General features: G+C 38.1%; 3 protein-coding genes across 3 annotated transcripts; 2 read left to right on the top strand and 1 right to left on the bottom strand.

The window, feature by feature from the left end:
* Positions 1–3: 3 nt before the first annotated feature.
* LOC143447162 (BTB/POZ domain-containing protein 10-like) lies at positions 4–5,539 on the bottom strand. The gene has a single exon (XM_076947115.1). It carries the CDS (start codon positions 2,407–2,409, stop codon positions 1,147–1,149), a length of 1,263 nt encoding a protein of 420 aa, XP_076803230.1. The 5' UTR covers positions 2,410–5,539; the 3' UTR covers positions 4–1,146.
* A 705-nt stretch (positions 5,540–6,244) lies between these two features.
* LOC143446983 (metabotropic glutamate receptor 3-like) lies at positions 6,245–7,700 on the top strand. Its single transcript, XM_076946870.1, has 5 exons — positions 6,245–6,457; positions 6,568–6,632; positions 6,717–6,869; positions 7,028–7,117; positions 7,206–7,700. The coding sequence occupies exons 1-5, from the start codon at positions 6,391–6,393 to the stop codon at positions 7,407–7,409; spliced, it is 579 nt and encodes a 192-aa protein (XP_076802985.1). The 5' UTR covers positions 6,245–6,390; the 3' UTR covers positions 7,410–7,700.
* Positions 7,701–8,001: 301 nt separating this feature from the next.
* LOC143446672 (metabotropic glutamate receptor-like) lies at positions 8,002–12,394 on the top strand. Its single transcript, XM_076946424.1, has 15 exons — positions 8,002–8,063; positions 8,134–8,207; positions 8,440–8,601; positions 8,732–8,823; positions 9,069–9,231; positions 9,386–9,526; positions 9,633–9,730; positions 9,880–10,010; positions 10,168–10,300; positions 10,529–10,729; positions 10,932–11,208; positions 11,350–11,432; positions 11,499–11,635; positions 11,792–11,910; positions 12,044–12,394. The coding sequence occupies exons 1-15, from the start codon at positions 8,002–8,004 to the stop codon at positions 12,106–12,108; spliced, it is 1,938 nt and encodes a 645-aa protein (XP_076802539.1). The 3' UTR covers positions 12,109–12,394.
* Positions 12,395–13,305: the final 911 nt, after the last annotated feature.

Below are 13,305 nucleotides of genomic sequence, written 5' to 3' on the forward strand. Positions count from 1 at the left end.
ATCTCTAGAAATATATAAATATTCACATTTAAAGGTACGCCGTATCACAGGACATAAGAGAGCAAAGATTTTTCAAAGTTTCAATAAAGAAAAAGGAGAAAAACCAAAAGCACGGACTGAAGAGTTCATTAACTTTTTAAATGAAGCATCAAAATAATGATAACTAATAATGCCGTGCATTATTGAAATGTAATACATTGGAAAAGTGGACATATGTAACACATTGGAACGAATCCATTTTAACAACACATTTACCGTCCGAAGAAAATTTCAATAAGCACATCTCATGTAACATTGATTGTCAAACTACCAGGTAACTTAACTTGTGTCAACCAGTCAAGTTATTCAACTTATGGTATTTGACGTTGCAGGTGGAAGAAGTGACACAGGTATTCTATCCATGCTAAAAAGCCAAGCAGAGACAAACACATCACAATACATCAGCTCAGCCAGTATCTTGAAGATGTTACACAAACAAGATACGACAGTGTATATGAAAAATTTGCAACTAAACAATAACAAAATAATGAATCAACATTATGGTTGAGGTGAACACAAGCTATAGGCAAAAAAATGTTACATTCGCAAATGTATTGCAATGTATTTCACACATTTATCAATTTCTTGAATTCCATCAATTGTGCTCTGTTGTTGCATTGGAGCAAAAGCATGCATAAATCCCGACACAAAGTACAGTATCGTATTGCAATATGGTAACGTCATTGCAATACAAGTACAGTATATATATATATAATTATACAACAAAAATGACTAAACACAATGAAATATGGACAACAAAAAATTAAATCGTCAGAATAATGATGGAGAAATGATGATCATTGATTTAAAAATTGATTGCAATCCTGCAAATTTCAGCAACAATTCCTCAAGAAAGTCAATGTCAGTTAGAAATAGTGTATTTGTAAGGACGAAAACCACTAAAAAGTTAAATTATTACCAAATAACTTTGTGATGTTTTTGAGTGAAGCACAAAAGCAGCCAAGCACACACGGGTCTATAGATATATATATATCGATAAAAACACAGGTAACACTTAGAAGTCAGCGCTAACCAAATCACAGATGCAATTAACAAAAAATATCCCCGTGGATATGTGGTCATGTAGTGGCAGTGAAGCAGTACATGCTATGCGTCTTCTAATTCATCTCTTAGTGCCATGTTTGGCTGCTCATTGAGTTCAGCTTCAGCTTGTATAAGGAGGCCATGGTCCTGTGGCGTATCTGCTGCAGCCGCTACAAGGTTCGTGATGCTTTTTGACTTTGTGACACATTGAAAATCAACGTGACGGGATCGGCTTTCTTCTTTTTCCCAGGACATGGCAATAAATGATCTCTGCACGTAATCATAGATGACTTCCTGCCGGCCAGTGCTTCTTCTCTTCACTTGGTCCATAGAAATCGGATAACCTTCAATGCCGAGACGAATCTTTTTAAGTCCCCGATCCTTTAAAACTGATTTTGCAACCTCACGATTCTCAATGTAGCGGAAGAATCGGTGCAGAGGGGTGCTGGCAACAATTTCTGTGTACTCTTCGCCCATCTGAGGAGGAAAGTTTGGATCCCACTCAACGTTATCCTCATCAGTGAGCACAACAATGTGACATTCCCTGTCTCCACTCTGGGCAACTTTAACCATCAGAGGAAGAATATCTTTTTCCAGAAATCCAATAAATTGTTGTCGTGCGCCGTCGTTGGATATCTCGTGCATGAATGCACCCAGATTTGAACATTTTACTGTTTCATGGGTGAAGGGTATGAGAAAATATTCGCACGCATTACGCAACTCTATCACCGGGACACCAGGAGGACAATTGACTATTCCGTCAGTGTAATATTCAAGAAGCGCTTTGAAAACATGAGCAGACACCAACCCCGCTATTTCGTATTCTCCTTTCTCATTTGGTTTCGTCCAACCCCTTTCATCAATCATACACGAACTAAACATCTTGGCCAACATCGTGTCAGGCTTGGAAGCGAACAGACTTTTCTTAATCACGAAACGAGTGTCGTCAACCAAAAGCACAAGTTTGTTCTCAGCATCTGTTTTCTTCCCAACGTGTTTCTTAATACCTTGATGAGCTGATGAGGAGGAGGGACTAGGGGAGCAAAGATCAGCGGAGCCACTATGGATGATAATATCACTGCCGGTGGATGCTTTTCTGCCCAAAGAATCCATATCTCGCTTTTCTGGGGTTGGAAAAATTACGATTTCTTCGCAGGACGACCTTCGTGATGAAAATGGTGAAATAGTGTGAGACGGAGAAGCACTTCTGGAGTCTGTCTCTTTCTCCTTTTTCTTGTCTTTAGTCGAGCGGGTTCGTAGACATGACGTCCTACTTCTCGGTGAATTGCTATCACTTCCTTTCTTCAACGAACCATGTAAGGGCATGTTTCCATTTGGAAAACGATTAAATACTTTAGTAACAAAACTACAAAAAAATAACACAATTTAAGTTAATCTATACAAGGCAAAGTGTTATATATATTTTTTAAATAAACTCACTTATAACATACAGTATATATATATCATATATATTCGAGTATAGGTCGACCTCTTGTATAGGTCAACTTCTACTTTTTCGCTGAAAATTTGAGATCTTTTATTGTCTTGTGTATAAGTCGACTAGCTTATTCTCGGCACTACCATTCAGTGGTTCATCTAAGTACTGGCATCGACATACCGAAAGAAAATTTCAAGGATAGGTGAGAGTTCACCACTAAGTGACGCTAACTAAAATTTTTGTGTCATATACATTTCACTGACTGTACCTCAGTAACTTACCATCCCCCGTTCTTGATCTTCATTTCAAACCTGTCTTCGTGGTGGATTTTTTAGCCTAGCTTACCAGTACTCACGTAGCAATGGCGTAACTGTAAACTTCAGCAGCACTTCTTTACGACAAGCCTATGAAGAACTCATGTGACGCAAGCAATTCATATTCGTCTCGTGCGTGCAAGTGTCACATGATATTTGTCTTGTGCAGGTGTGCGAGTTGTCGTGAAGTTATTTATACAAAATGGCCATTAAGCGCAATAAATTCATGGCAAATTTTAAGCTAACCGTTGTTGAATTTGCCGAAAAAACTTTACTCTGAAAAAATTTTACTTTGGCTTGTCCCGTGTATACTCTGCTTTTTGAGGTGAAAATAAGTTGCGAAAATCTCGACCTATACTCGAGTATATACACGGTATATGGAATATGTAAGTCTGAGGATTGTCACAAAGACTATACAAATTATGTTTATTTCACCCAAACCTTCTTCCTTCTCATGAAAAAGCAATTAACAAAAACCTATGGATTCCATTAGGTCATTAACAGAGTTTGCTGCATAACCATACATAACATGTTGATGTAGAATTATGCATTTTAAACATAAAAATAAGTTTAAGTATATATATACACTATATTATATGCTTATATTTATAGTACTTTGACATGTTAATGAAAATTACAAAGGTATAGGCCTATGTATTCCACATTGGAAAGCTGGCAACGGATCTATCTGTTCCTGCACTCACATTTAGGAGCACAACCAAACCACAATGCTAAATCAAGGCTTTTCAACATTTTCCAGCCATGACCAAAATTTCAAAGGTGGGCTTTCATCTATAAACACGAGCTTTTGCAAGTTTGAGCTTGCTTCCTCAGGAAAAACTATGTTAGCTACGTCTATATGTAGGTGCATAGGCATCGAGTTTTCGAAAGAAAATGAAAAAAATGGTGGGGGGGGCAACTGAAAGTTGAAGATTTCCCCAATGTGAGATTGTTAGATCTGCACAAAGCTATCGTTCTTCTGTGATCATGTAATGCATTATCACAATGCCTTTTGTGAAGTGACCCACTAAAGACGCTATGAAAGACAATTTGCAGACATATCTGAGAACATGGCAACTTACTTCGCAAAAATTCCCGGGCGCACATTGGAAAGTTTTATGTTTTTTGGGCAAGAAATCCTCACATAACAAGATGAAACAATAGCCGTTATACGCACGGTAGTGGAAAGTGTGATATCAGCCTGCACAAGATTCATCAACATGCAAGCTGACTATTTTACTCAACACGCCCATTTATAATAAACAAAGAAAACCTTGTTGCTTGAATGCCAATTTATGATAAATAAACAAAGAGTTGAGGCTTCAGTGACGACATAATTTGCATATTTGCTCGCACGATTTCTAGTCAAAAACCACCAAACTCTCTAGTCGGGTATATGCACAGTTAATTTCTATCCCCTGCGCACTTAGCAAACTTTCCTGTCTGGACTCTGGTAAACCGGCTGATTTCCAGCTAATTGGTTTATAGACTGACGAGTCAGGAAAGCACTGGCAGTTTTCGACGACACGTCGGGATGCAGAACAGCCAAAATCAGGGTGACCGAGGGCAGAACGAGTGAAATCGGGGTGCAAAATGGTGCATTTTGCAGTCTGCAATAAACAATGGCCTAAACACAAAGCCTGTGGGCCCTGTTTTTTTAGCGATATTCGGGTGCACCAAGCATAGTGTTGAAAAATTTATGTGCATTAGCCAAGCTTTTCACTATGGTAAACTTATAAAGCTTGTTTCCACCTTTATCCTACTGTAGATGCAATTTTGTGAGTCAACATGCCATTAGGTATACTGGTTAGGCCTACTACGGTCAGACAATACTTTGCTGAACTCTCATAGTTTGACTAACTTATGTTAACCAGCAAGTGACTAAGTGAGATAAAATTAAAAACTGGATAAAATGCTTTGCCCGGCACTGTAAATGCATGTTGCTGATGTTTAGGTCAACGCCTTCAGCCTCGTTAAGCGTGTTGGCACAAGGCCATTTGTTTGCTTATTCAGTTTGCGTCGGTCTACAAGACTAGGACGCTGGGATGGTTTAAGACAGTGCTTAAAGTAAGTTTAAAATGGCATAATAGCGTATTTTGAACACTTTTACTTTAATTCGTTTAGTTATAAAGTAAGGATTTCAGTTTATTTTGTAGCATATAGCCTAAACACCGGTACTAAATTGTAACTTGTATAAGGATACCTTTCGCCACCGTAACTGGTCAGCCTAGCCTAATTGACAATTGCGTTAGCCTATGTACCAGTAAGGGGACAAGTATATAATCATCAATCAATCATTTTATGTATTTAGGCTATGACAAAGCCGAAAAAACTGAAAACGTGCTCAAAAGAAATAAAGTTGATATTTGCTGGTAACAACTAGCTTGGCCACTAAACCTATAATTAGTTAAATCCATAAAACATAAGTAGAAAAAGCGAAAATTAAGCAGACAAGTGCACAAATAGATAACGTCACAATTTGTGTAGCTTGGTTCTAATATACCCTGTATATACAAAGGAATCCTGTGGTTGCTGTGCACTTGTGTAGCATATTTGCAGTAAGTAGGCTATGTACCTATGTACTTACAAATCTACAAAACAATGGGTTTCCTTTACTTTTACACTCCCGATCAAGGTCGAGTAACTTTTGTTCTATTAACTAATAACTGCTTCCCAGTGTGGCTTTGACATACAGTGCAAAAGCACAATAGACCTCCAACATTCTGCCATTGTCTGATTGTACAAAAACCTGAGTGAAGCGAAGTTAGCAGATACATTTTGGCAGACACTATCTACCTGCTGGCTGACAAAACCAAGCTAGCACACAAATTGTTTTGCTGTGTAAACAAATGGGTACAAGCCAAATTGTGACATAATACGCAAGTCGCAATTGGTAAATAAAATTTACCGAACATTTTGATCACTGAACTTGGTAAAATCAATTGTATGGTTAGCCGCAGTGTACGTTTTAGGCTTTTTAGATTTTTTTTGTCCCTTGACGCGATTTCACGAAAAATAAATTACTGATTTATTGATTCATTGTGTGGTTAACCTCTTTTTGAGGTAGAATGTTTTATTAAACTAGAAGTTAGTATTATTTGTTAAATTTTAGTTAAACGTTGACGCAGAACTAAGAATTGATATAATGCATTTGACGCTGAAGTGTGAAAGATATTCCATTTGGTTATCATAGAACAGTTTCAACGGAAACCTGGACAATTTTGGTTATGCATGTTCACTTTCGACAAGGCTTTTTCGCTGACAACGCAACGGACAACCTAAGACACATTTCGCCATGCTATAAGCTGCACTAGTTTAGCTCAAAGTTTACATGAATCATTTCATTTCCTTCCCATATGGCTCATGTGAATCGTTCCATTCTTAGAACCAGTAGGCGAATGGGCCAAATTTCAAAGCTGAGAGGACTTCCTGTTCGTTGGCGCTTTTTATGACCACCAGTCTGCCATCTATTATCTGTGGCTAGATAGGCCGTCGAGGCACAGAACCCAAATACCAGTCGGCCGCTTTATAACAACGGAGAAAGTGTAGAAGCTAATGGGGATGCTTTGGACGACACTTTGCATAGTTGTAACAGTTTCTGTGTCTTTCATATCTTGCCAAAGTAAGTAGGAAAGTATTAAATAATATTTATGTATACGTGATGTGTAGGCTATATCACACATGTTTACACAAAGTTCACAAAACTAGCATTTGATTGCGTGTTTTCCTTAGAACCGATTTCGGAAGAACTTCGATATTCCAGCACCTATGTGTCCCCTTATTCAACGCAATATGAGGTGAATAATAAGTAGACCGAAATGTAGGCTATGAAGGACATGTAAAACTTGTGGCCTGACAAAACATTTTATTGTGCGACGCAGAAAAGAAAAGGCTACATGGTGCAATATCAACCCGGTGACGTGCTGATTGGTGGAATGATCCCAATTCACTCCCGAGGTGACGAAGACACATGCGGTTTACCAACTGAGCAAGGAACCCAAGGCATAGAAATCTTCAATATAGTGCTTGATGAGGTGACACGGTGGAAGTTATATTTATACAGTGCAGAAAAATTTCACTCAGCAAATTTTAAAATAAGTCTTATTACAAGTTAATAAACAAGCTAACAAATTAATTTGCACATACTATAAGCTTCGTGATTTGTTAATAAGATCAATGTTTGTATCTTTAGTTGAATTCCAACCGAGGATTTTTACCAGGTGTTAAATTGGGTAGCCTTATTATTGACACTTGTGACGTTGACACCCACGCTGTGCAAAGGGTAAGAAAACGTGACCTGGTACTTCGGTAAGCGGGAACCTTGCAGCAAATCATACACATAGATATTTTCAGCGAACATAAATGTGTAGGTAGCAAACATTTTCCTTCCTTATTTAACGGGCACCGTGTCACACACTGAAACCAAGAAAACACTGTTTGCGGGTGTGTTGGGTGCGACTTCAAGTGCAGTTTCTATGCAAACCACAAGTCTCTTGCAAGTTTTCAACGTCCCACAGGTAACAGACAGCAATCGATTTGAACTTTATGCAATATTTCCGTGTCTACATAAATAGTTATTTTAAATTCTACAGGCTAGACCTTAGGCTATAGCATAACATTTTTTTGTAAAAACAATATAGGCTACATGTTGTATAAAAAAATAAACAAAATTAAAAATTCACTAAAATTCATTCATAAAATAAGTAGAGCCCGGTAAGATCATGATGTGCAGGTTAGTCCGAGATCGACTCATCCCGATCTCAGCAACAAGGATCGTTTTCCCTACTTCTTCCGGACTGTTCCTTCAGATGCTCCTCAGGCCAGGGCGATTGTAGAATTCGTCGCGTCTCGAGGTTGGAATTATATTTCGGTTGTGTACGAGGACGATGCTTACGGCATTAGAGGACATCGAGGTAATCGCCAACATTATACGCTATAAAATGGGAAGATTTCAATGGAATAAAATGAAGTCTAAACTATGACTTTTCCTGGTGGTTTCAGAAATCGTTAATGCCGGAGTTTTGCAAGATGTTTGCGTTGCAGTCGGTCTTGTTATTCCAAGAAACCCGAATAAAGAAGACATGGAGGAAATTTTGCAAGGGCTGATAGATGCAAAAAGCGCTCAAGGTAAAACACATACAAGGAGAGTGTAGGCCTACTTTAACCATGAGCGTAATTTCATGCACGTCACTCACTTATAAACAGGACTGTTTGCCTTCGCAGCTGTGGTAATTTTTGCCAAATGGGACGACGCTGAAAACCTAATTGCTACTGCCAATTTGAATCCCATATCTCGAGGATATTTTCTTTGGATTGCAACGGAAGCATACCCTCAGGCCTGCTTGACGACGACTACCAAGAATCGTTACATGGTGAAAACCGGAACAAAATATAAATTAACCCTACCTTAATAGTTCACCAAAAAGCTTTATCATAAAACAGATTCGTTTTCTACTGTACATTTTATGGAATAGCGATTACAAGACTTTGCTGTGTCACGAATCACAATTACAGGAGCACTGTCTTCTCTGTGATCTTCTTTACTTCTTTGAAAGAAGTTCGCAACATTAAGACTGAATTTTGAAATTTTGTGATTATATACAGGTGCCATTGGATTTACTGTTAATAACGAGGTGATACCGTCGCTCAAACCACGCATGCTCAATTTAACGTTTGGTGAATATCTTTCTAAAAATGGAACTCTTAACCAAAGAAATCCGTGGTTTCCGGAATATCTTGCGTCCCGCATAGGTTGCACCTTTAAAAGTCAGTAAAGAATAAAAACATATTTGAAATGCTAAAGCGCCTTACGTTTTCCAATAATGTAAAAGTGATTGATTGTAAACGACGACTGTTTGCAAACTATTACTTTATAAACTTAAACTTTGGGTAACAGACGTCGTAAACGTTTCTTCCGGAAAAACTAATCTCTGCAAACCGGAAGATCGACTGAACGAAAACGAGTTTTTTACTTTGTCTTACATGCAGGTAAGTATGACGTCCACCTTAGTATTAGATATGATAGACTGACAAAAGATACATTCACCCAGTAGGCTATACCAAAGAATGATTTTCGCTTAATCTATTACATTTTAATCTCTGTTTACTTTTACACATATATGTACTGTATATATACGGCAGGTTGGTTTCAGCAACTCTATAAACTCAAGAAATGACATGATGTGAATTCCATTTTTGTCATCATACAATAAAAATGTAGATGGTGTGTTTAGAACTACGCCGACGCTGTGCTGGCGATCGCCACAGCTTTGCAAAAATATCTGAAAAAAACTTGTGGAGATTTTACCGGACTGTGCCCGAAGGTCAAAGATGCATTAAACGGCATCGACCTAGCAAATGGAGTGTTTGAAATTTTGAAAAACATATCGTTCCCAGGTGAAACTAAACACTAATCAAATGAAAACACTTACAGTATAGGCTAGTGGTTTATAATTATCTAAACGCGTTTAATCTAGGCTACTCAGCTTATATCAAACACTATAGATAGGTTTAGTTCGGATAGCACTAAATTTAAGGTTGAATTTGACAGGGATTAATAAACAAAACTTTACATTCGACCAAAACCAGGACGGGTCTGCTGTGTACAAAATAAAAACTTTCGTAAAACGAGACCCATCGGAAGGCGCGCCGATTAATAACTGGGAAACTGCTGGGTTGTTCCGATCAGGAGGTTAAACATTTGCATTAAGATTATTATTAGCAATTTCGCCAAAATAATGTTCGTTTATGGGCCTATCAACGTATTTCAAAAGAAAACTTAATCCAGTTTCACATAGAAATCACCTGGTATGAGGAGCCCCGGAGCTTAGAAGAAATAAATTCGGTTTGCAGCTCTCCGTGTGAAGTTGGTTTTGCAAAAAAAATAGAAACACAGGTACAGCGACATAAAGTGGAGTGGTTTGTTCCTCCTCGATTAATGTCTCTAATACGTTTTATATTTTATAAACAATCACGTGTAACCTTTTTCAAAGAATATCTGTTCCACCAACAACTTAAAACGTATTTTTTGCTGGATAACTACAGATGTGCTGTTGGCAATGCCAGGCCTGCCTGCCTCAGCAATACGTTGGTTTTAACGGCACCGAATGCTTGGAGTGCCCGCGTGGGAATTCACCGACATTAGACAGAAAGGATTGTCGAACAAATGAAATGAGGTCATCGACAGAAAGTTTAAATATACTCTGATTGTCCACATCTTACGGCAGCAACACATCGATACTTTTTCTGTTATTATTAACGTGATTTATACCGGTCAACATCAAAATGGTAAGAACTTTACCTTGATGTGAAATATTTCATGTTGAATTTTAGCCGCGTGAGGTACAGTGACCCATACAGCATCGCTTCACTCATAATAGCTTCAGTTGGAATCGTTGTGACATTTACCGTCAGCATCATCTACTTCAGGAATAGAAACACACCAATAGTTAAAGCTGCCGGGAAGGTGGGTGCGTTAATTAAGCATTACTCATTTTCAATACTCACATCACCTTTTTTGGACGAGCGTTTATGTAGAACGCATTTGTGTGCGCACCAAAATGTCGGTGAATATATGAAACCAGGTCTATTATTAAAATAAAAGCATATAAACTTTTATAAGCACCATTTCGTATTACAATATCAGATTGAATTTGACCAAATAAAACTTGACAGTTTACCGCTTTGTCTTCAGGAAATCAGTGTCATTGTACTCGTAGGCGCCATGTTTTGTTTCATGAACAGCTTTGTCTTGTCTACTGAAGCAACCGAAATCATTTGCGTCATTTCCAGATTGCTTTTGGCGTGTGGCCCGACTCTTATGTACGCGGGAATCCTGACAAAAACTATTGTTGTTGTTGTCATTTTCAAATCAAAGAAAATACTCTATTCAAACGTAAGTGATGCGTGGCAAAGCTTTTCTTTTTTAACTTTGAATATTCGCGCAAAGTGCGCTGTTTTCATACAAAATATTGCACTGAACGTAAAGCAAGGTCTACGAAATGAATCAGTAAACCAAGAAATTGTCAGTATTACCGGGAAAAACTTGCTAAGGTAGAAACAAATGTTTCTTAATTAAGGGAACACATGTGTTACAGATTAAGGCCTATCTTCTACCGAAATACCAGATCGTAGCTGCTGTTATTTTATCACTGATTCAAGTCATGATTCTCCTCGCTTGGTTCTTCTTCAATCCTCCAAACGCATCCGTCTATTATCCATCTCTCAAGGAGTCCTTTCTCGTCTGCAACGATGTAGAAGACTTGATTGTGCTCATCGGACTCGCCTATCCCTTCCTGCTCATCCTCAGCTGCACGATCCTGGCCACCATCAACAGAAAAGTGCCGACCGGTTTCAACGAAACACAATACATAGGTTCGTATAAAGCGTTCACAAGGACCTTCAAAATTCCACTTCGCTCACGTTCCCTTTCTTATGCAGTGATAAATCACAACAGCATTGTCACAGTTTTGTTTACTTGGGCTCCTAACAATGATGCACTTATAATGTTTTCAGGTTTCACGATGTACGCCACCTGCATTATATGGATTGCTTTCCTTCCAATCTTCATCACAAGTTCTTCTGTGATTTCACTGAAGGTATGACGGTTAGAATTAAAATTATGGACATGCGTCGACTGGTAAGGACAATCTTTATTACTGCAGGTTGCAGCCGTATCCATCTGTTTGAGTCTAAGCGCCATCACCGTTCTCGTTTGTTTGTTTTGCACCCGTTGTTACGTCATCATATTTAATCCGGAAGAAAATACGTCGAAAAGTGTAATGTCATCAGTATGTCAAAGGTAATGATTTCATAACTTTTTCATGCGTTTTAATGCCTTTGAAACTTGCGTAGTGTGCTTTAAGCCAATGTCAAACAAGGCAGCTTTTATTTTCAACTCAATGTGTAGTGACAATAACTAAAGGTAAGGAAACTGTGAAACAGGTAACTTTTGTAGGGGAACCTTATCAACCCCGGCTATCACCAATCAAACAACGAAAATGAGTAGAGAAGCATCCTATTCTGATGCCAAATTGTCAAAAACAAAACAAAAAGAAAGGGCATCCTGGAAGGAAGGTGAGGTTGAATTGCTTTCTTTGGGCCGATACAGGAATGCTTTGTTAAGAGCATGACATTATAGAAAAATATTTACGTGTTCAAATGTTTTTGGAGGAATCCTTATCACATACGTAAACCTTACCAATTGCAGGTAAGAAATTGGATGGTGAAGGCGATAATACTCAGTCCTGTGCGCATTGTGGAACAAAACTTTGAACACGAATTGGATGGTTTTCGAAATATTTTCCACAGTAGCAGATCTATCAAAAGATGGCAATGAAACTACTAAAAAATACTCTCCTGATTTAAAGATATCAGCATTCACATGAAACTTTTTGCAACCATTGGAGTAGGCCTAATTTTTTTTTGCTTTTTTAATGTAATTTGTATAACATCGTTGGATTTGTTATTGGGAGTTTATTTTTACTCCATGTGAATAAAAATATTATTGTAAACTCTTGTAATCGGTGGTGAATTTTCAATAAAGCAAAAGTCTTCTTTTCTTCGAGTTGAAAATCTTTGTCAGAAATGAAAAAGGAAATCTATTTCAGATCAGGCAACTTTTGTTATATTCTTTTACATCAATCGACATAGAATAAAGTGATAAAATATATGACTAGACCCGAGTCACAAACAGGACTTTGACACTTTACTGACTTTGAAAAAACAAAATGGTTGTCGAAAAAATAGTTATGGTAATCTAACTTTTCGTTAGTGTATTTGTACTTTCGACGATTGATTACAGTACGTTTGATGAGAAGCATCGTAGTTCAAATAGCATTCACGAAACCGTTAATCATAAATCACAAAATTACACCACGTGATGGAACTTTTTCATGACTTTGTTTCTTTCCGGAAATGCAAACCATTCCATTTTCAGGAAAACGTAGGCGATTGAGCTTAACTGAAAATGTGTGGACATCCTGTCCTCTTGGGAATAGAAATCTTGAAGGCAGTTTACAATAATACAAACAGAAAAGGAATAGTTTCTGAAACACAGGACGCCCAATTGATGTACTAATCCTTCGTCACTAGGTAATGTTAACGGCATTTTTAGTCGCAGTTACTGAAAAGTTTAAATCAAAGATTGTTGTATATCTCCACGCAGGAGCGGAAGGGCAACATGGTGCAATATCAACCCGGTGACGTGCTGATTGGCGGGATAATGTCAATTCACGCCCTGGTGAGCATCACTGAGCATGACACATGCGGTTTGTCAACAGAGCAAGGGACGCAGGCAGTAGAAAATACGAATATGATCCTCGACGAGGTGCTACCACGTAGTAGGGTATATGCCTATACCATATAATCCGAAACCGAACGACACCAAGGACAGGACGGGATGCGAGGAAAATGAAATTAGGTGAAGAAATCGGGACAGTAAAGCGTGTTTTTGTTTGTTTCTGGCTATAC

This window comes from Clavelina lepadiformis, chromosome 2 (genome assembly GCF_947623445.1).
Source record: "Clavelina lepadiformis chromosome 2, kaClaLepa1.1, whole genome shotgun sequence".
Classification (NCBI taxonomy): Eukaryota; Metazoa; Chordata; class Ascidiacea; order Aplousobranchia; family Clavelinidae; genus Clavelina; species Clavelina lepadiformis.